Source organism: Pectinophora gossypiella, chromosome 7, assembly GCF_024362695.1.
Source record: "Pectinophora gossypiella chromosome 7, ilPecGoss1.1, whole genome shotgun sequence".
NCBI lineage: Eukaryota > Metazoa > Arthropoda > Insecta > Lepidoptera > Gelechiidae > Pectinophora > Pectinophora gossypiella.
Window position 1 is genome coordinate 6,710,621 of NC_065410.1, and position 23,100 is coordinate 6,733,720.

At 39.1% G+C, this 23,100-nt stretch overlaps 1 protein-coding gene across 4 annotated transcripts in view; it reads right to left on the minus strand.

Annotated features, from left to right (window-relative positions):
• LOC126367983 (multidrug resistance-associated protein 1) overlaps window positions 1–23,100 on the minus strand; it is a 39,774-nt gene that overhangs the window by 7,191 nt on the left and 9,483 nt on the right. The window contains exons 3-22 of one of the 4 annotated variants that reach the window (XM_050011802.1): window positions 22,563–22,829; window positions 22,103–22,296; window positions 20,334–20,519; window positions 18,276–18,530; window positions 16,991–17,231; window positions 16,599–16,736; window positions 14,014–14,160; window positions 13,366–13,450; window positions 12,407–12,604; window positions 11,513–11,689; window positions 9,983–10,116; window positions 9,087–9,297; window positions 8,674–8,790; window positions 7,781–7,881; window positions 7,339–7,482; window positions 6,617–6,692; window positions 2,596–2,816; window positions 1,808–2,025; window positions 1,175–1,373; window positions 655–753 (exon numbers count right to left, since the gene is read on the minus strand). In XM_050011802.1, coding sequence (XP_049867759.1) covers window positions 655–753; window positions 1,175–1,373; window positions 1,808–2,025; window positions 2,596–2,816; window positions 6,617–6,692; window positions 7,339–7,482; window positions 7,781–7,881; window positions 8,674–8,790; window positions 9,087–9,297; window positions 9,983–10,116; window positions 11,513–11,689; window positions 12,407–12,604; window positions 13,366–13,450; window positions 14,014–14,160; window positions 16,599–16,736; window positions 16,991–17,231; window positions 18,276–18,530; window positions 20,334–20,519; window positions 22,103–22,296; window positions 22,563–22,829 — 3,408 coding nt within the window. Of the gene's footprint in view, window positions 1–654; window positions 754–1,174; window positions 1,374–1,807; window positions 2,026–2,595; window positions 2,817–3,949; window positions 4,174–6,616; window positions 6,693–7,338; window positions 7,483–7,780; window positions 7,882–8,673; window positions 8,791–9,086; window positions 9,298–9,982; window positions 10,117–11,512; window positions 11,690–12,406; window positions 12,605–13,365; window positions 13,451–14,013; window positions 14,161–14,622; window positions 14,773–16,598; window positions 16,737–16,990; window positions 17,232–18,275; window positions 18,531–20,333; window positions 20,520–22,102; window positions 22,297–22,562; window positions 22,830–23,100 lie in introns of all 4 variants that reach the window. The other 3 variants (XM_050011801.1, XM_050011800.1, XM_050011799.1) reach the window with 3 other exon arrangements.

A 23,100-nucleotide genomic window follows, 5' to 3' on the forward strand; every position in this document is an offset into this window, starting at 1 on the left:
CTTTGCACCATTTCGGGGAATTCGCGCACACTTGGTACCGTCAGAGGAGATTGCTGGAGGCATAGACAAGGAGAGGAAAAAGACCGGCGACGAAGCTGTGGCGCGGTGTCCCGCACCAGAAAGGGGAGAAGGGAAGTCCAGGGGACGGAACAAGAATTTGTAGGGTGTCAAGAAGTGCCAAAGCACAAAAATCAGATTGTGATCTCTAGTTTGGTTAGGACATTACAGGCTGATCACCTGATTGTCCGAAAGTAAGACGATCCGTGCTTCGGAAGGCACGTTAAGCCGTTGGTCCCGGTTACTACTTTCTGATGTAACATGAGTCATGTCAGGGGCTTTTGGCGGCTCAATAGTAACCCTGACACCAGGCTTGATGAGGTTGGTAATCCACCTCACAACCCACACGACAGAAGAAGACTGTAGGTAGGTGTCGAGCCGCCTCGAACAAGGTCCCTGACGATGTGATAGGCACGCACAGTACACACACGAAGTTCCTTTCTTCAAAAAGGTGAACGCCGGACACCGTGTCTAAAAAGCGGTCGCATTCTAGAAGCGTCTAGTTGAATGTGTGCTAGAGCTAGCTTATATTCCAGAATAAATACTAATGCGATTGTGCAGGGAAACACTGGCTGCTAACAGCGGTACAAAACTTACTTGTTCAGTTTCGGCATATTCCTTTATCCTCTCTACAGCCACGATGTTAGTCTCCACTTCGGATGTCATACGCACCAGCCAGTTTAGGGTTTGTGTAATCTGAAGTGAAGCAAATATAATGATATTTTTAATAGAGATCTTTCGGTGTCCCTCATAACTGGTAATATGAAGTAAAGTCGACTATGATATTGTAATAACTGTAGCTTTTTCCTGTCACGAAATTCGGCCGATGTCATTTTTTCAATGCTAGAAGTCTTGGAAAACAATAACAAATGTATGCCAAAACTCCAAGAATAAACCGATTAATACGAGATGAAGCCAGTTTTATTCGAGAACCCCAATAAATTTAGGTTTGAATAAACAGTTTTCCTTGTTTAGGGGAGCTTCTATGAGGCCGGACCATATTGAAACAATTCATGTAAAAAAGCAATATTGCAATTTGACATTTGCGCATATAAAAGCAATCGCGCAATGTAAACATGTCAAATTGCAATATTGCTTTTTTTAACCCCCCACTGACCTGTAGCGCATAGCTGACAGATAAGCCGACAAGACCGGGGTTGATGCTGTCCCGTTTGAGCACGGCGAACAGGGCAGCGAAGAAGATGATCAGGTTGCCAATCATTTCGAGCCGCACCGCCAGCCACCTGTTAGCTATGCACGACGGATAGTAGCACGACTGGTTGTGATCCACGCCACGCTCAGACTCTTCGATGAACCTTTACAAATGAATTGAGAATTAAACATTTTTCTTTAATTCATAATATGATCGCATCACAATCTCAGTCGATGGCAATTGAGTCTGTGGCATACTGAATATATAAGTAATTTTCAAAAGGAAAAATTAAAGAAATGAAGAGAAAGAAAGGCAAAGGAGGATATGTAAAAAAATCTCCGTTTCTTGAAACTTAAGTTTATGTGAAATATGAAATGTTGCTGTGAGGGCGCTATAACCATTGTTTTACTGCACTGTTCCTGAAGGAGGGTAATCTGTGTAATGGGCGCGGGCGTCACTACAGAAAAAGGTAAGTAGTTTGTATTTTAGCCACAAAATATCGAAGGTTTTTATATGTTAGAACTCTTGGATTTATAATAAGAAGTTATCGTTTGTTCCCCCTTTCTAATTTTGTGAAAGTAACAATATGGTACTAACCGGTTGGCAACATTATAGGCGCGTATAGTAGAAGCTCCAGTGATGCTCTCTCCGAAGTGCGAATATATGGGCGACCGCGAGACGGACTCCAGTCGTTTGAGTTGTCGCGACGTGGCCACGTAGAACCGCTGGATGATGTAGTACACCACCCCGATAGGCAGTATCACGGCCATGAAGATAGGCGTCGACAGACTTATTACGAATAGTGTACCCAGTACCTACATCAGTAATGAAAGCTGTAGTAATCATAGGGTACAAAAGAAAATGTGATAATGAATCAGTTTTAAATAGGATTGTCTTTTCAGATTTAAAAGTTATAATTCACGTTTCTCGTATTTATTAAAAAACTGTTTCAATTTCACATAATTATTCTTATATTCTTTCAATGAGTTAGTTACACGTGTATTGGGATCAGTTTACAATACTCCAACAATAATATATAGTGCGTGTTATTTGCATAATTCAAGTACAGTTAGCGACCATCTTTTGCGCACCTATGTCAAAATGTCTAAAAGATGCTCAGATCTCCTTTTGTGCCGGCGATAGAAAAAGAGAGATTAGATATCCTGAAGACATTTTTTCATAGGTAATCGCAATTAAAGTACCAATAAAACACAAAGCTTAGATCCAACAAAAAAAAATACAAACAAAGCTAAAAGCAACATATACAAATAAAATGATTCGAACTGAAATACGATTTTAATCAAAACATTTCGACGTAACAGAATTCGGTCCCGAATGACCGTGTGTCACCACCTACAGAAATAAATTTCAATAGTCTAGTTTACCTCGAATACACAATAAATGACGTCAGCACTCTCCTGCGGGAGCAGCTCGTCCAGGACATCCACGTCTTTGGAAAATCTAGAGAGTATCCTGCCAAGGGGCGTCACTTCGAAGAATTGCAACGGAGTCTTTAGTACATTGTCCAATAACTGCGCGTGGATCACCTTCGCCGCGCGCCAGCATGCCAGGTATGGCATCAAATCCGAGAAAAATGAGGATATTGCTGCAACAACCAGCGCGCCGTCTTAGTGCAGCTCGCCTCACTGGCCTCGTCCGCACTCCGCCATGAAGTTTTCTTTCGTCTCGCTCTTTCTTTTTGAACAACAAAACTACTTGAGTCGCATGGCTGGGTGCGTACTAGGCACAGAGTAAAACGTCGAACATTGAAACGCTGATGTCAGTATTGTTAGCATTGTTCCCCGTATGTTTCCCACTGAACTACTTGCACTGTTTTATCGACACTCTAGCTTAGAATTATGAATACATTATTTACGACGCAGCTAGAAGAACTACGGGTACTGTGACGAGGTGATGTAAGATGGCGATGGTCTGTGCAGGGGACTACGCTACAACTAGCACTAAACTAATCTGGAATCATGCACGTCCTATCATTATAATTGTTCTAAAGCGCAAATTAGAAAGCCCGCGTTTCTACTTTCAGGTGGCAAAAGCAAAGCGAAACCCAACGAACTATTCATGTGACTAACTCTATGTCGAGCAGTGTTCATAAACTGATCCCAAATCAGCTGTATTTTCTGCATGTTTCTGTATTGATACAGGTACTCATATCGATTTTAATTCATAAGTTTTAGTTTTATTATTGGAGGTACTTTTTACATGACTCGTTTGTTAAACAGTCCAGAAAATATAGACAATACATGTAGTAGTCAAAAGAATATTAGGTTATACATATTTTGTAGTTATTGTATGTGTAGACCATTAAGCGCTGACCATGCGAGGCGACCGACCGTACTGACTAACATCTGTTTCGAAGCCATCTCGCGGAACAGAATGCGGTAGACTGTGTGCCAGATATTTATCTTCACGTTATAATTTAAAAGCGTTTGATGCCCGAAGCTTTTGAAACAGATCTTGGTCCGATTTCAAAATATCCGTTACGTCGTTATCGGGGTCCGATCAGATATCAGGGATAATTAATATAAGAGTATCTATTCCTAGTCAAGATGCATTCGCTTTAAATCTAGCGCTTGCTAACGTATAACCTGTGCGAATCGAAATGCGCATCGTCCTTGACGGAAGTCATTAAATTCGGACGGGCCATGCGTCAGCGAGCGCCCCCGGAAGTCGTTACGGTCGGTCGTACGCAGTTTCCGGCGTCGCGGCGGCGGGTCATACCGCGAAGAAGCAGGAGGTCCAGCCACGGAGTGTCATGGGCAGCACGTTGTCCAGCACGTCCACATCCTTGGCGAACCGGTTGAGCACGCGGCCGACGGGCGTGCAGTCGAAGAACCCGATGGAGGGCGCGCGCAGCACGCCGGCCAGCAGCGCCGCGTGCAGGGCCCGCGCCGCGCCCAGCGCGCCCAGGTACAGCGCCAGCGACGACACCGACACCGACACCACTACGCACACCACACTGTACCGCGACCGCCCCGCCCCGCCCCGCCAGCCCCACACCGCTGCACCGCCTCTCTTATAACTTGGCTGCGAACCGTGTAACGCTTTTATGGCAATTCTTTGACGAGACTTAGTAAGTGTCCGAGGTCAAAGTTAAATTATGAAATACTAAATACTGATAAGTATAAAACAAATGCAAAACACGAATTAAGACATACGGAACAATAAATTGAATATTTCATCACGTTTTCAATTACGTCAAAGCGCGCGTTGTCATAGTCATTTTGACGTTCAGTCAGTTGATTTGACTAGTTGGACACTATTTTCTCTTTCTGTGAATTCTATGTTTTACATTTTCCGCTGCAGCCAACTTATATAAGACACGGTGCATTTTTTATACAGAACTTCAAACGGTAAAAGTGTCGAACTAAATTTGACAACTGTCATTCAGGTTGGTCACTCATGTTGCTATGTACAATCTTTACAGCAAATATGATGCGCTGTATTATGACTACCTTTATTTGAAGAGGTAGTCCACTATATGGAGGACGGGTATCACCGAAACCAACAGAGTCGTCAATAATTTTATGGCTACATAAAGACGAATTCAATTAACTGAGACTAATACGATGAAGTTTTTGGATTTTTGGGTAGGCCGACGTTGCCGGTCATTGCGTTTCAATATTGTTAGCGTACATTTTGTCAAACATGCTTGGATATTCGAACAATATTTTACTTGTTTGAATATTCGCGTTTTGTTTGAGAAAAGCACTAGGTTTACAAGCGTTGTAGGAAACCAGGCATTGCTGGGCTTCTATCACGTTTTTCCAACAATGCCTAATTAGCCAGCAGCAGCAGTAGTAATATATTACTTATTTACAACACAGTGTTACGGATATTATTTTTTCAGTTATTTACTTGACGATAAGTACATAAATACAATGTTATAAGAACTACAGTTATACTAAGACGTGGTGTCACGTTAATATTAATACGTTTTATCATAAGTAAAATAAATGAATTTAGTTGATAAGCATGCTAGAAGTATGTGTCATGTAGAGTACTTAAGAAATGATGCTTCGTTATAATATAAACAATAAATCGAAAGTCATGCTAAAGAATAAATCGAAATATTTATTACTCTAGAAGACCATGCAAGTATAAACATAATTTGAAAAATACATCCCAATAAATAGATAAAAATATAGAACAAAATAGAAAAGAACATGCCATCGAAAAGAAAAAGAAACCTGACTGCCAATAAGTATTAGGTAAATAATGTATTCATTAATTTTGACCACCAATAAATGTTTTATATTCGTACATATATATACATACACTTCCGTTCATTATTAAAGTTCCATTTAACACATTTGGGGTTACTGTATGGTAGGTAATAACTACCAGCGGTAAAGTCTATCAAGATAGACATGGCAGAAATAAGTAGCATTAGTTTTATTCAATGTTTTTTCAGACCTTTTACCCTTCGAGATAAAAAACATATTATACAATTTTGAACATGATTTCGCATTGTTGAACTTTGCTTTGTGCTTATGTAAACACATTACGAATATCATAAGGTTACATCTACCCTACAGGGTTGGGTACACGAGCTGTACGTTCGTTTCGTAAAATTGGTAAAAAAATATGTACTTGATTAGTGAGAAATTGTAGGAGAAATACCTTGATAAAGGTCATTTCATAGGTTTAAAACTCTATAAAACATATTTTTTTATGTATTCAGTTAAACACTCATTAACAAGGGGTGAAAACAGCGTTAAATTTTAACTTTTTTGTATCGAATTCTTACACATAGCAAATTTCATCAGCGAGTATGTACATTTACATGTAGACCCGTAGCCAATGCTTGAACGGTAGTAACCTGTGCGAATTAACTAGAGACTTCCACCTGATGATGTATAGTCATGTTCAATGTGCATGTCAGTACGAAACTCACAACGAATCACTGGTGAATTTTTGCAGGTGCCTTTATACGTAATTTCGTTGACTAATAAATAAGGGCTTTATAAACCATCGATTCTGTTATGTATCTGAATGGGTACATGCTTAACGAAAATTACATCTAAATTAAGTATAGGGCACTATTAAAGAAAATCCCTTATAAGACGATCGCGGGGCTTCGCGAAGTCTATGAGAAGGCTGCCGCCAAAGTCGGTCGCCAATATAAGAATTATAGGAACATCAAAATAAAATAGGTTTGTTTTATCCAACAAATCAGTACACAGAAGAATGTTTTTTTTTATTACGACAATTAAAAGTCTAAGAGTCAGTGGCGCCACAAGTCAGTTGCATTCAGACGAGGTCTATAGTAGTTATGCACTAGTTAATTCACACGGGTTATACGTAATGAACCGATGGCGAAGTGTTAGTGTGAAACGGATTATAGATTTGTATGAGTGTGAGCGTGACCGATGTATAGACACTCACCCTGCCCGATGCCCAGACCGCCGTACACGCCGAGGTACATGTCTCTGCGCTTCGTATCTACGGTTCCATTCATCATCTACAATCATAGTAACAAGAGCACGTAAAGCATCATGCAAACAGTTTGTTGTAACGAATTAATATCGCAATTTGACATTTGCGCATATAAAAGTAACTGCGCAATGTCAACAAACTTCAAATAGCAATATTGATTTTAAGGTGAATCGCTTCAATGTGGCCTTTTTAATCCCACAGGCCTTATTCACACAGGGAGGCTTATTCTGCTAGCGAAAAGCGTTCGAGCCTTACATTTATTAGAACAAACGAAGCGTTTCGGTAGTTGAGTCTACCTTCCTGAAGAAAAGCCAGACATGTCAATTGCTACTCTTCGAACGCTCAAGTACTTATGAGATATAATGTTGTGAGCTCTTTCATTTCAACCATTCGAAAAAGAATGGAGATACTATGTAAAAAAACGACAAATGGACGGACAGACAGGCAGCGAAGTCATAGTAACAGGGTCCCGTTTTTACCGTTTAGTTATAGAACCCTCAATTATGAGTGTCAAATATTTATATCTTCTTCTTATCGTGTGGGTTGTGAGGTGAATTATCAACCTCATCCTTGGTGTCAAGGTTATTATTGAGGCGCCAAAGGCCCCTGACATGGCTCATGTGACGACTACTTACGTACATTAGTAATATTAAATAAAAGCAATTAAATACCATGTGAGGGTCGTTGGACCACTCCGCCAGCCAGTAGTTGGAGCCGACCTGGAACACCTGCAGCACCAGGTTCATCAGCACCGTCACCAGCGACGCCACGATGCCCACCGACATCAGGTAGTGCTTGTACACGCTCCATTTTACCTGGGGACAATAATATAGTATAAAGAATAATACTACGTACAGACACAGGACCGCGAAAAATGGAAAGGGGAGGCCTTTGCCCAGCAGTGGGATCTTGTAGGCTAGATTAGATTTAGATTAGACTACATGTAGAACGGTACAAGCTTCGTACCGACTCCGCACTGTCACTTGATTATCGTACGAATTTTGAATTGATTGATAAATTAAAGAAATATATTACCGGGTGAGAGCCCTCAGTCAGGGCTGACCCTGAGTTTAAGTATGTAGAATATTTTCATAAAAGAAAAAATGAACTTACACTGCCAGTTTCAGTCCTTTCTGCTTCAATGAGTTTGTTCTTCTCTTTGAGTTCGTTCGGCGTGCTCTCCGAACGTCTCTTCACACTGCCTGAGCGGTCACCTGCGTCATATCAATCACATTGAGTGTAACTATGTAATCTATATTTACGGTCACGCACGAGTACTAATATGTATACACTTTGGTGACACGGTACAAACATATTTTATGACATATGAGGATAAACACTAGAAGCTCAAACGTAGGTGACAGCACTGTTGAGTGTTCCAGAATTTTGACAGTTCTCCATACTGTCCAGCGAAAACCCGTCATAAACTGCTATAAAATGTGGAGTCACAGTGTGGAGCAATGTGGCGTGTATCCCGTCTGAAGATGAGTTACGAAAAAGAAAAGCAGTCAGTTGCAAAAAGGTTGATTGAACGTAAGTTTTCTTCTTTCCGATCTTTGGGAAATAAATATAACACTATGATAGGTTATTATAGTGTAAAAATATAAGCAACACGATATGTTTCTTTACTCAAATAGTATGGGGAATTGTCAAAATTTAAGAACACGCAACAGTAGCGACACCTGATGGGAGAAGTAGGCAGTTTTTATTCTTATTAAACTGTGTGTCAGTAAATGTTAAATATTTCAGTGCGAGGTTTTAACGAGGGCACATGAATTGCCCATGGTTGTACAATAGGATTGTATATTTAGGAAACAGGGATGCCCAAATCAGACTTCATTTTAGTTGTTCATTATAACCGAGTACAACATTATTTTCAAATAATAAAATGTAGGTCTATATTACTCAGAAATAGTGTTCTATAAGTGAAATAGTTCGGTAATTCTAGAGCTTTTACTCAAACATATACCTCTTTATAATATTAGCATACATGATAGTTAACTTACCAGCAGCGGGTTGGTCCGATTCTGAATTACTCTCCGATAGAGATCGCGCTCTTTGTAATTTGTTCTGGAATTCTGATCCTAATTTGCTTTCCAAGTCTTGTTTGATATCGTTCAATTCTATAAACAATAATAAAATATTATTACTAATTATTGTTTGTACCATCTAAATGCAATGAATTCTGAATAAATATATTATGTTCATCATAATAAATCCACCACATTGTGTGGTATATATTTTCCTAAGTCTATCTCTTTGGCAACGGCATGACCGGGAAGATATTTAAATCAAGTAAAACCACTTTTCTAAAATGATTTAATAACGTAGTTCCTCATAAACTGGTTTGGCGATCCAGGACTAGCCATTGCCAGCCAGAGAGGTAGAACATAACCACACGTAAAAACTAGAAACCCACCTTCAGGCGAGCTTCTTTCAGCGTCGCTAAGATGATGTACTAAGAACTCTGCGAAGGCTCCCTTCTTCTCGAGCAGTTGTTGGTACGTGCCCGCTTCGGATATCTCGCCCTCCTTCAATACTACCACCAGGTCCGTCTGGGATAGATACGATACGTTGTGTGTCACCCACACTCGCGTTTTGCTCTTCAGCAAGCCGTTTGGTCCGATCACCTGAAAGAGTAAATAATATCTTACTTATAATATTTCATCTTTCCTCTTTCTTGCCTTTCTGGGCATGTCGCTAAGACTATCAGAGACACTGACCTTTTTTTACATAATGAATGATTTAATTTAAATGCTGATAATCTTCTGATTATATCACTTGTGGTTTTATCAACACGCATTATGAGCGTGTTAATATATATAAATATGTAACATAGCATGGTATCACACCTTTATTTGAAGGGGTAGGCAGAGGTGTATAGTATATATACCCATCCCTCGCCAGATATGTAAGTAACTATATTCTGTAATTACTATCTGAAGAATACTACAGGCTAATAATTATAAGTAGGATTGTCTATCTGCTTCCTTACATTCTCTATGGTTTAAAAAACAATTCGTATTATTGTCTATGAATAAAAGTCAGTTTGTTCGAAAAACTAAACGCTGTTTTATTAGTACCTATGTAATGCCATCATACTTGACATGCCCGGGAGAAAACCTGCGTCCATTCTAAGTTTTTTATTAGCTCTCAGTCCAGCATAGAAGCAATTTTTAAACCTATTAAAAACACAAAAAAATTGGACTGGTTTTTCCTTTGCGAGTTGGAGAGTCAGACAGGCAGTCGCTTCTCTGTAATAAACGGGATAACGCTGTGGGAGATGACGATGATTACAAATACAGAAAAGCTTACCTTGTCAAAGATGTGTTTGCCGACGTGCGAATCGACGGCACTGAGCGGGTCGTCTAGGAAATAACTGTCCGCGTCGAAGTACACCGCGCGCGCTAATGACACTCGCTGCTTCTGACCGCCCGACAAGTTGATACCTGATGAACGAACAATGAGCCACATAATTAAAACAATAATACCGGGTTCTTACCGCGTTAATCATGGATATGAGACTCCCGATATTTCAACACTGTTCCAAGTACCACGGGATCACGGGACTACTTCTTCTCTCGTGTGGGTTGAGAGGTGGATTACCAACCTCATCAACCCTGGTGTCAGGATTATTAGTGAGCCTCCAAAGGCCCCTGACATGACTCATGTAACGACTACTTACTTACATCAGTAAGTAGTAACCGGGATCAACGGCTTAACGGGACTACTCATGAAATTGGAGTGGAGTCGGTAGATCCATATTTTTTCTAAGGTCTACCTACTCCACTCCAATTTCGTCAGTCGTCGCATGATCATATCGTGAGTATCATATCCCTGATTAACGCGGTAAGAACCCGGTATTGTGCGTTGTAATTATGATAATAGCCGCGTAAACCTCAAACAATGTATAATGGGCCACATGACAATCGTGCCAAATGCCAAAACGAACCTATGGAATTTGTATGAAATACCAAACTAACACGTCATCAAAAAACATGTTTTTTTTTTGTTTTGGTTTTTGTCCGAAGGGTAAGGCAAAGGGAACTATGCCCATACAGCCATGTCTGACGTATTTTTTTTCTTGATGATTAATGAAATGATGAAAAGTGATGATGATGAAACCTAAGCCCCCACCCTCGGAGTAGACTCCTACTCCGAACCCCAAACGAATTAACTCAAAAGTCCGCATAAACTTTTGAGTTATGAAGCGGCTTCCTGGCACGAAGCGAAAATAGGCAGATACACTTTGTTTATTGAATACTCCAATATAATAACACTCGCGAATGTCTTCCGACTAACTTAATGCGATCATTAACCATAAAACACCACTTCGTATTAATTATTTAGATTATTCAATGAAGAAAGCAACTGTCCCGTTCCCGTTTCCCACCAAAAAGCCCAAAAAAAAACATGGTTAAACAAGTAAAAAATATAATGAGACATCTATTACAAAGGTCCTAAACCTAATTTAAAAGTTTCATCTTCAAGTCATTTTTATTATCCGACTTTAAAGAAAGGATGGTGTTTTATAATAAATTTATTTTAAAATACCTGCAAATTTATTTTAACAAAGAATTTTACTAAGATGATTCCGTGCTTCGGAGGGCACGTTAAACCGTTGGTCGTGGCTTTTAGACGTAAAAAACACCTTTCGCAACCAACCCGCAGTGGTGTATGCTCTATACCCCTTCCGGTTGATTGAGGGGAGGCCTTTGCGTAGCAGTGGGACGTATATAGGGGACTGCGGACTGAATTTCGACAGTGCATTACAGGCTGTTTATGTGTTTTTATGTAAAGAGTTTTACTTACGTTTTTATTTTAGCAAATAAATATAAATCTCACCCTTCTCTCCGATCTCAGTCTGGTCGCCGCCGGGCAGCATGTCGAAGTCCGGTTTGAGTGCGCATACGCCGATCACGTTGCTGTACTTGTGCTTGTCGAGCGGGTGGCCGAACAGTATGTTGTCTTGCAACGTCGCGTTCTGAATCCAAGCTTGTTGCGGCACATATGCTATGCTGCCTGCACACGGGAATATGTTTAGAAAGCATCCTGAGATAAAGCTTTAGTAGGCTAATGGTCAGGCGGAAGACGTAAATTAACAGCCGAACGACGTCAATGATTCAAAGAGAATATACCAAAGGATTAACTTCAACCTCAAACTGCCGAGAGATGTCCTTAGAAAAGGTCAAAGGACTGTCTACTCTGTACGGTTGACGAATGTGGAGGAAGCAAGAGAAGTGTGTCAGGATGGAAGCAAAAGGAATTCCATAGTCTCTGCTTACCCCGGTAGGAAATAGGCATGAGTTTAAGTATGTCTCCAAGTGTCAAACTGCCGAATGACCTGACAAGTTAACACTGAATATCAAAGGTTTTATCGATATTTTAGTAACCTTTTGTAATAAAACTCCATAATTTGATTATTTATTTTAAAGAATGACACAGAGACATACATAAGCTCACGACTATATCTCAATAGGGGTAGTCAGCGGTACATTCATAGTAAGATGAACTAAGTCCCTTCACTCCATCGAGCTTTCTGTTAGATAGGTGTTCAGCCGTATCGCCGTCTATTATGGTCGAGCCAACTGTGTTAGTGAAAACTGCCCTTGAAGATAAATGAATAACTCTTTGGTGCAAGTACGGTACCAGGGTATCAACCCGCGCTCCCCGTTTGAGAAACTGGTGTAGTACAGACCCACAGTGACTATACATAGAATCTGACAAAATTATACAAACCATGAGTATTGACTCGCCCGGAGACCTTGTTCATCTCGCCAAGTAGGGCGGACAGTAGCGAACTCTTGCCGGAGCCGACGGCGCCGACCACTGCGACCAGAGACCCGCGGGGCACTTGCAGGTTGATGTTTTTCAACGTCAGCTCTGACTCCTTGTCACTCCACGTGAAATGACCGTTCTCTATTATCAGAGGATTAGCTGGAACGAAAATGTGATATGTAAATATACCGGCGTCTGTGGTTTAGTGGTTAGAGCGTTCGGACTTCATCTGTTAATAATCAATTTGTAAGACTTGTACATTTGAACATTGCAGGCTTAATTAACTGATTGCCCAAAAAGTAATAAGATTTCGTGTTTCAGTTTTCGAAAGCACGTTCAACCGTTAGTTCTGGATACTATTTATTTAATATGAAGAGGGACGGGATAAGCAATTTGATACGATATGATACTAAAGTTATTACAAGGAATTATAATAAAACACTATTATCATTTATGGATAAGTAGGTAAGAACATTGTTTTGTAGAAAATCAAGTAATTCTCATCAATAAAGTGTGAATGAAACTGTTTCCTTTTCGCATGCTGAATTGTAATGTATTTGTACTTTGCATCACTTATTGTTTTGATTCAATTTGGTCAATGAATGGTCAGGGATGCAACGAAAAACAAAAGGTTCGACGCCGCGAGACAAGCAGTTGGGTTGCATTCCAGCGACGTATTAACTGGTCTCGGAACACCCAATTGTGTCCAAGGAGAAATAAACTCTTAAATCAACCCCGTACAACGACGTGCGCAATTGACGTAGGCGCGTTAAATATTGCGGGTAAAAAACAATAGCTGTAGCGTATACGTATAAAATACGGCCGGGAATTGGATGACTTGTTATTTATTGTGCAAGAAACTTGGACTGTAATGAACAAAAGCATATTATGGTTTAAAATAATATATTATGAACACTTACGTTCTTTCGGGTCGTGTTCTATGGAGTCCACGTTTAGTTCGTCACAGTTCATGAATTTGTTCAACCTCTTTATACCGACTGATGTCTATAAAACATTTGAAAATATGTATTAGAACATGAAACAATTTTTATTAAAACTTTGAAATACATTTTGCACATTGTTAGTTACAGAAACATTTACATGAACTAAAGCAAAACAAACTATTCTTATATTTTTTATATTTATATTTAAACTGTAAGATTTTATGACTTGTTTTCTTTTACCATTTGTCATTAGTCATAAATTAAACGACATTTCCATCACCAAAGGGTTTATTATATATTTAAGCGCAGTCACTTCAACCAAAAGCAGTTACAATATAAGCTGTGTTAGATTTTTGCTTCAGAAATATTAAATGAAAACATGTTTACGTGAAGGCATTCAAATAAATTTATCGAATTTTTATGTCAGGCTATCTAGTGTTATATTTACATCTGTTTAAAATATTTACGCCTTACGCGAAAACATTACATATAACAGACGAGATCATCGATAAACTCACCCATTCGAACTCCCGGATATACTCTATTAGTTATTTCCCATTAAATTCTACTCTCCGCAACAAAGCTACAATAACAACACACATAAAAATACTTGAAATAACTTACTTGTACAACATTCGATATAACATTAGGCAGCATGGATAGTGGAAAACGCAGAATGTTGAAAAGAGACAACGCTACGAAAGCCCGCTTAGAGTCCAGCACTTCTGTATCGTTTACCAATACGAAACAGCCAAACGACATCAGCGACACCTAGAGACCATACCACTGGATTAGCTTCAAACTCATGCATTTGAAACGCTGGACTGTCGAGTAACCTGACAAGTTAACACTGAATGCCAATGTTATCATCGATATTTTAATCACATTTTGCAATAAAACTCCACAATTCGATTATATTGGAGATATTATTACGTACACACGACTAAAATATCGAAGAAACCGCAACATTATCTCGCGCATTCTATGAAAACTTGTCAAACTACAGATTTACATTGTAGCGATAGCTACTCGAATTTCCATTTGTATGAAGAACCATCAACTTGGTTTGATATCTCGATAATGCTAAGTTTATCTAAGTGTGTCGAGAGTAGCTATAGATACAACCTAAAGTTTGGGGCTCGTTTGTCTCTCGTAATGAATGAGTGTTAGTATGTTGGCGTATAGAGAAAGAACCATAGCCTCTGAGTGTTGAGGTGGGAATGTCGGTTCTACCTCAACGACCGACACCACGATCAGTGGCAGCAGTCCTAACGGCAAATTCATTGTGAAAAACAGGGACATTGACACGAAAATCTTTTCAGCCGTCAGGATATTGTTGTCGGGGTCGGATATCACGTATGTGAAGAACGTGAGGAAGGTCACCTTGAACAGAAACATTTACATGGACATTTCAATATCAATTTATCTCCTCTTTAGCCCTTTCTTGCTTTGTAACTCTTTGCATACGTAGTATTACATACATGTAACTATTGTCACCTAAACTGAAATAAATAAAATAAAATAATAATAATAAAAGCACACTCTTTAAGCATCGCGCTATGCCATACTTGTGATTTTTCATCATTCAATAATATTAGTACAATAATGACGAATCTGTATAATGTCGTATGAACTCGTTTGTATTATAAATCTAGAAGTATTATTACGAGTAGTAACAAAAGTTTTCCCACGGCGTTGAAAATTTTAACAATCCATAATATTATGCACGCCATTGTTCTATTAAATTTGCGAACATTTGGATTCTTCACATGTTAGTGCTTTTTGTATGATAAGTATTGATAAGTACAATAAATGTAAATTGTATAACACAATTGTTTGTTTGTAACAATCTAAGAAATCCAAAAAGTACTTGCACTCGTATCGTTCAAAAGAACGTTTTGTTGTCAGTTACTCATAGGAAGCAGATACGGTATTAGCAACAAAGTCGTCATGGCCTGCGCATCCAACACAATGGGCAAATGAGGAATTGTAGGCGCATCGGAGGCTAATATTGAACATAAACCACGTATGCGTACACACAAGATATGTCCAATCTGGACGCTTTTTATGATTCTAAAGATAACCAATTTAATGCACAGCTGAGAACAATAATCCATTCATTTTACTAAGCATTAAAGTATTTAAGAATCTAATCAGCTGCTTTTATCTATAAAGAAGGTTGTAAAAATCAGTTTACACAATGGATAATCAATATGAACATTATTATGTCAATAAGTCGGTAACAGATAAATTTATTTAAACATGAACGATTACTGTTATCGCAGGCAATATATAAGTAATTCATTATTCGATTGCATCTACGACAGCGATAATTATTATGGCAATACTCAAATAAGATAACATAAATCTTACTCTTTCTTATAAAGACATCAATAATAGTGCTGCGAATATCTGCGACTTATACACTATTAACGCATATTTATGGAATATGACGTTCGTGGCTCACCCAACAGGGTCCATACTCGGATTCGCGCCGCGACTTGTACTGAGTGACGTCCTTTTATTTCAGGACGTCCACCACCACTTTATTTTCATTTCCACGACCATCCTTTTTGCTTTTTTGTAATTGTTTTGTGAAAATTTTAAATGATGTTAATGTGTTGTTTTTGTGTGTTCTTTTATAATGAACAATTTCTATTCTATTCATATACTTGTGCAAGCCTGGATTTAGTCAATACAGTGGAGAATTGATTTTGTCAATGAGATCTCTTTATTAGTAATTACGATTAATCTTGAAGCTGATTTTTGTATCGTAACCGGATTTCTTCTTTATTTACTTCTACAGGTAAAAAGAACACCAACCCGCAGTCTTCTTCTATCCTATGGGTTGTGAGGTAGATTACCAATCCTACAACCCTGGTGTCAGGGTTATTATTGAACCGCCAAAGGCCGCTGACATGGCTCAACCAACCCGCAGTGAGCAGCGTGGTGGAGTATGCTCTATACCCCCTCCGCTTGATTGAGGGGAGGCTTGTGCCCAGCAGTGGGATATTTATATTTTATGTTATGTACAGATTATGTTACGCCAATGGACACTGTTATCACTTATCATCAGTGCACTGAGAGTGAAGATAATAAATTAATTTTCTCGGCTACGTAATCATCATATAAACATTATCTATCGTATATAAACATTAACACGTGAACATAAAATAATATTCAGTTTGTTTTTGAATGCTAACACTTACCAAGAATGGTGCGCATGACCATATAAATGACGTGGCAGAGTTGAGATAAGCGGCTTGCTTCAAAACATTCATTTCTTTGTTTCTGATTTTAAGTATTTGGTCCTCGAAGCTTGGCTCCCAAGCATACATTTTAAGTACCTGGAAACGAAATTAATTCAATTTTCAGTAGTGTTTGTTATGAGTTATCTTATGTTTGCTAAACTATCTAGAGCGGGAAATGTTTAATTATGATCTCCATGTAGTATTTGAACAGGGTAAACATCGCGATAGGTGTGTTTTAAAGATAAAAATCTTCTATTTACTTTAGCTACATTACGATTACAATAGCGCAAGTTATTTGTGCACAATGACGTCACGATAACACCTATCTTGTCCTGAAAATCGATACGCACCTTAATGCCATTGAGCACCTCGTTCATGAGTTTGACTCTTTCGTCTTTGTACTTCATCTGGTTGATTTGAAGAGTTTTTACCCTGTTGGCGATGAGGCCGTTTACCGGGATAAGCACTATCATGACAGCCAGCCCGGCTAGTACTGAGGGCCCGAGGATGCCCCACAAGAAGAACAAGGCAAGAGCTATTTGTAACGGAGCCGACCATATCATATTCAAATACGCGGTCAACTCAAGGAATCTGGAATAAATATGAATGTTTTTCGTTACATTCAAATGTATAAAATATAATGTTATAAATAGGCACATAAAAGTCTTGCTAGAAGATCCGTGGTAGCCCAGTCGGTAGAACGCTTGCCTCTCACTTTGGGGTCGCAGTTTCGAATCCAGCACAGGCCTAAACCAATGATTGTCGAATTTGATTTCTAATTCATGTTTGGATCATAAATGATTATCACGTGCTCAGCTGTGAAGGAAAACATCGTGAGGAAACCCACATTCTCGAGAAATGCATTTTCGGAGATATGTGACCTTAACCTGTATTGAGTTAGTTTTCCCTTCGCGGGTTGGAAGGTCAGACAGGCAGTCGTTTCTGTAAAAAACCAGAGCTGTCAAATCTTCAGGTAAGGTAAGCAGACCCTGTGAAAAACGGGATAATGCTAGGGAGATGATAAGTCTTCCTAGAGGGAGCTGTGTCGCGCTCACTTTTGGTAACCCAAAAGCTTTGATTACACGCTTCAGAAATAAATCTCGTGCTATTATAACTGTATAAATACATTGATGAATAGTATACTGTTGTCGTTAGTAGAATTTTTATTATACATACATACTTAAATGAATTTGTATTTTGGGTATTCAATAATTTCTCCGTCCGACAGTAAATTGACACATCAGGGCCATCTTATCTATATCAGTTATAACTATTATCATCTGCTACGCCTTAGTGACTAAATATGGTTTATCTATTTATTTAAAAGTACGAAGATGTTTCGGCCTGCGGTCCGCTCGACTATTATTTGGGCAAAATTACTGCAGACTGATGACCGCCACCATATAGAAAAATGCACCTTAGGGGATAGTTGGGGATCGTCAGTCATTGGGGTGGCTCAAAATGAACATAGCATCGTGGAAGACCCCGAAAGAGATAGCATGACCTTGACGCCTATCCGAGGGACTGGAAAGACGAACGAAAAATGGAAGGTAGCAGCAAGGTAAGCCTTCATGCAGTAGCAGTTTCTCACAGGCTAGATTAGATTAGATAAAAATATATTTCAAGGTATCTCACCTCTGTGCGTCGACTGACATTAAATTAACAATTTCTCCGACAGTAGATTCCTTTCTGGCTGCATTGGACATTCTAAGTGATTTCCTGTAAATGGCGCTAGTGAGGGCAGTCCTTATTCTCATGCCCACAAGGTACATTCTTGTGAAGTAGTGCGCAAGTAGCATAGTTTGTACTGAGGCACAGGCTAACAAACATACGGCGTAGAAGTAGCCTTTCCATAGCGGTTGCTTGCTTTCTACGAAACCTATAAGGAGCCTGGAACAACATAATACACCTATTAAACAAAAAACATTAGTAATATACGTTTCATTCCTTCATTTATTTATGACAAGAGGATGAGCTTGAACAAACATATTTTTTTACCTTAATCAGACATATAGGAACTATGTAATATAATGTGTAGGATAAATTATGTGTAAAGTTCCTTTGTATTTTAAAGCAATAAATAATATACATAGAACATGTATGTTCTTATTAAATAACAATAATTGGCTCGTGTACTAGGTTAAAGATAAATTATAAAATTCTGATTACTAAATAAAGACAGGTCTAAAACTAACGAAAAGCATTTTCTTTTTTCTATTTAACTGATTTACGAATTTTAGTCAAGAAAAACGTAATAAGAAAACCGACATTTTATCACGTTTTTCTATGACGTCACAGTGTGCTTTTTCATACAAATTCCATAGTAATATCGTGTTTTGACGTTTAGTAAAAAGTAACTGATTTGACTAGTTGGAAACTACAATATTGCCAACAAATTTCATAATCGATTTATGTATAGATTCCGTATCTGTGGTTTTCTTCAGAATTAACAATTTTCCTCTAATTGATAATATCCTATATTTTGTGGACTCTCGTGTGGAGCGACCCATGTGGGTAACCATATATAGGGCGACGAATTGACGTAATGAATGTGACACAGATCACTTTACGAACGCCGTGTGATCAATGGATTCCGTATTTCAAGTTTAATACTCAATACTTACTGAATTATTTATTGCATTCCAAGTAGTACAACATATGCACATGTAGTGTGCGTGTGTTAATGGAGTGTTTTTCTTACAAATAATGATTTTCCTCCAATCAGTTATATCCTCAGAAGCTTATACGCTATATTTAGTTATATAATAGTGCTGATGCCGGTACACAACATCTAACTTTATTTTAAGTCATAGCTGTCATTTTCTTATCCACCGAAAACGAAAGGGACGGGTAATCGACATGCATAAATTATTGGAACACTTCAATTTTAGGCAGAACTTTAAAAAGCCCTTCCAAAATGTTATATTGGCCAATAACCCGACATAATTAAGTTGACAGCACATGTCATACGGATTGCATATGAGCGAGATGGCCATTTTATTCGCCCGGGTTATTCTTTCATTCTAAAATTATTTTCTTTTCGGTCGATAAGAAAAAAACAGGTATAACATTTTCAAGAAAATGACAGGAATCGGGGCCATTATACGTATTATAATGCGCTTAAATATGCCCCACTTACCAAAGCAATCCGAATACTGAATGGTTTATCAAAGGAGATTGACTTATATCATTGCTCGTTCGCGAAATTCATAGAAGTCACTATTAGATATCCAAGTTATTCTTAATAGTTACAGGCTGTTATTTATATAGAAAATAGATTGTTTTTATTACATTATATAGATGGTGTCAGTGACATCGTAACGAATATTGAGGGGGATGATTCAGACCATGATTCTGAGTTAATTCCAAGTAGAATTTTCACGATATTGTTTGTCTTTATTTTGATCAGAAGAATAATGGGTGGAAGATGTAATAATTGTGCCTGGGTGTAATAAAAAGGGTGATCATTTATACCTAAAAACAAAGATAAAAGATGCATATCTCTGTTATCTATGTAATTAGTAGGTTAAACGAAGGAAAATCTGTACAGCGCCATCTATATTGTTTTTGAGGAACGTAGCCTGGGAAGGTCCCTGATTGGCTGCAAGTTGTCATTTGATTGCTTGTAGTTCCACTCCATTAGGGTTTATGTGCGTGAGTTTACGTATGTGTGGAAATAAAAGTATGTCTCACTTGAGCAGTTGCGGCGAGAGGAACATGAGGACATCGTTGATGAGTTTGAGAAGGGCTCCGAAGAAGAACTGTCCTCCGAAGGCGAGGCACAGCGCCGGCAGGATGGACGCGGGCTTCCGCTCGCTCTCCGGCTTGAAGTTTACGCTCGCCGAGGTCTTGCTGTACGTCGCTTTGGCGCCGCTGCCACTGACACATCATAAAAAAAAACATACATAACATACATAAATTGCCTATATGCGTCCCACTGTTGGGCACAGGCCTCCCCTCCAACAACCGGAGGGGGTATGGAGCATACTCCACCACGCTGCTCCAATGCGGGTTGGTGGAGGTGTTTTTACGGCTAATAGTCGGGACCAACGGCTTAACGCGCCCTCCGAAGCACGGAATCGTCTTACTTTTTCGGACAATCAGGTGATTCAAGCCTGAAAAGTCCTTACCAAACAAAGGACAATCTCACAAAGTGATTTCGACAATGTCCCCGTCGGGAATCGAACCCGGACCTTCAGATCGTGAGCCTAACGCTCTAACCACTAGACCACGGAGGCTGTTAAAAAAACCCCATCACTAATTTAAGAGCCACGCTCTTGTCGGCGTACATTCTCCATACTACTTTTCTAGGAAAAAATAGGGCAGTGGATGGGAATCTTGCCTTCCGCAGTACTCTATCTGACGCGAATGGGATGGCGCCTAGAGAAGTTTATTTCAAAGTCGTACCAGGACTCCTGTCCTCCGCCACTGAATAAGTAGTACTGACCCGCTACCATTAAAAATACATACATGGATTAGCTTGTATATGACCCACTGCTGGGCAGAGACCTGTCCAGTCTTTCATAACATAACACAAGTTCTCGACTATATCCCAATGGGGTAGTCAGAGGTAGACCAACGCGATAGGTGGTCAGCCGTATCGCCGTCTATAATGGTCGATACAACTGTGTTAGTGAAAACTGCAATTTAGGTAAATGAATAACTAGTCGGTGTAACTCTGGTACCGGAGTTCGAATCGGCGTTCTCGGTTTGAGAAGCAAACCAGTGTACCAAATTGACATTTATTTAAATAAATAGCAAGAGATAACTAGAGCTAGTGTTAGAACAATCAAATTAAGTTGTTCTCTGCAAGAATCGGCGCTAATGTACTTTCAACTTTTAATACTGCCTGGAAGAAATTAGCATTAAGGCCGTCTATTGCATTCTTTAAGTATTTTCTGTGTGTGCAATGGTTATGTTTATCTCGTCGCATTGAAAATAAACATAGAAGGTACAAAAAATATACCTACATAAGGTAGGTAAGCTTTCCGATACCCTACTGACTATGTATAGTTTGTTGATGTCGTAAAAAATACGGATAATCTGAACCCTGCACTACGAGTTCCTGCATGTAAATGAGTGTGTTCTTGAGCCGGTCATCAAAGGTCGACGTTGATTATCGTAACCTCCATAGAATAAATAAAAAGTTGCAGGCTTCTTGCTGCTATTGCGTCATATAACAAAGCTACTACTACGTTACTTACTATGATAATTAATAATTATATAGATAGACTAGCCTTCCACCCGTGACCATGTTCACGTGGAATTCAGTTATCGCGCGCCACGATTTTTATAGCCCCTTTTCATACCCTTTATGACTCCCCGATTAGTTGGAAACTAGCCTATTCTTTGATAAAAGGAAGCCTGCATGTAAGTAAAACATTTTGACTAAACTGACCTTAATAAATGAAACTGCTAAGCATAAAATGCATAAATATTAAGAAACTCAAGAGTTTACTTACGCTTCTCGTTTCTTGAGAGTTCTGTGCCAGAATTTGTCGAATCTGGGCACTACTTCTTTTGAGGAGTCCGGAGGGTTGAGAGCCCATAGGTCACTTTCCGTGAGACTCCGTCGGAAGCCGGTCAACGCCAGCGGGTCAAACCAGCTGAACATCAACCGACTAGGGAACCCTGATGAGCTCTCTGGACATTGATTCTAGAGGAAGACGTCTCATGGTTTACTTGGTTAGCTTGGTGACACATTCACAAATATAATGCAATTCAAAGGTGACATTAGTCACAACTTCTTCCAAGATATCGTGTAGTGCCTTTTAGACAGAACACACTAACAAATAATAATTCTGGATTCTAGTGTTTATTTAAATGTGTATTTATACAACTGTTAAAAGTTCAAGGTCATCAATAATAGCGGACGAGGTAAGTCGAACGTGTGAGTGCTGCGAGTACAATTATAAGAATTACCTTTTCATACTGGTAAGGCGAGTCTCTCGGCGGCAGATCGGCGAAACAATTGAGTACAAACATCAACACGATAAGGGGATAGTATATCATGTAGCTGACGAAGTTGTATTGTACGTTCTCATTGTACGCCAGCTGGTTGTGTTCCACGATCTCCGATCGCATTTGCGGCAACCCCGCCAGCACTAGCAGCAACCAGAAGAAGAATAACACCCCCGACGCTCTCATACCATACTTCCTGTTGTAGTATAATAGTGTTGCTGATAACGCCTACAACAAAGTACATCGGTTTAAACATTGTTTGCTAATATTGATTAATTAAATATCTAATAGATAGAGCTATCAGATTATGGAACATAGGTATCTGTTGTAAAAAAGATCGTAAAATATGAGGGCAAGGTAAAATATCAGTATCGTAACAACGCGAGCGGTGTAATTTATGTTTACACGTAAATACTGTGTACATTTTCATTGTGCTGCCAGACTCCGCGCTGATTGCACTCGACCAGGTTTTCTATTGAGGGTTTTTTATTAAAATTGC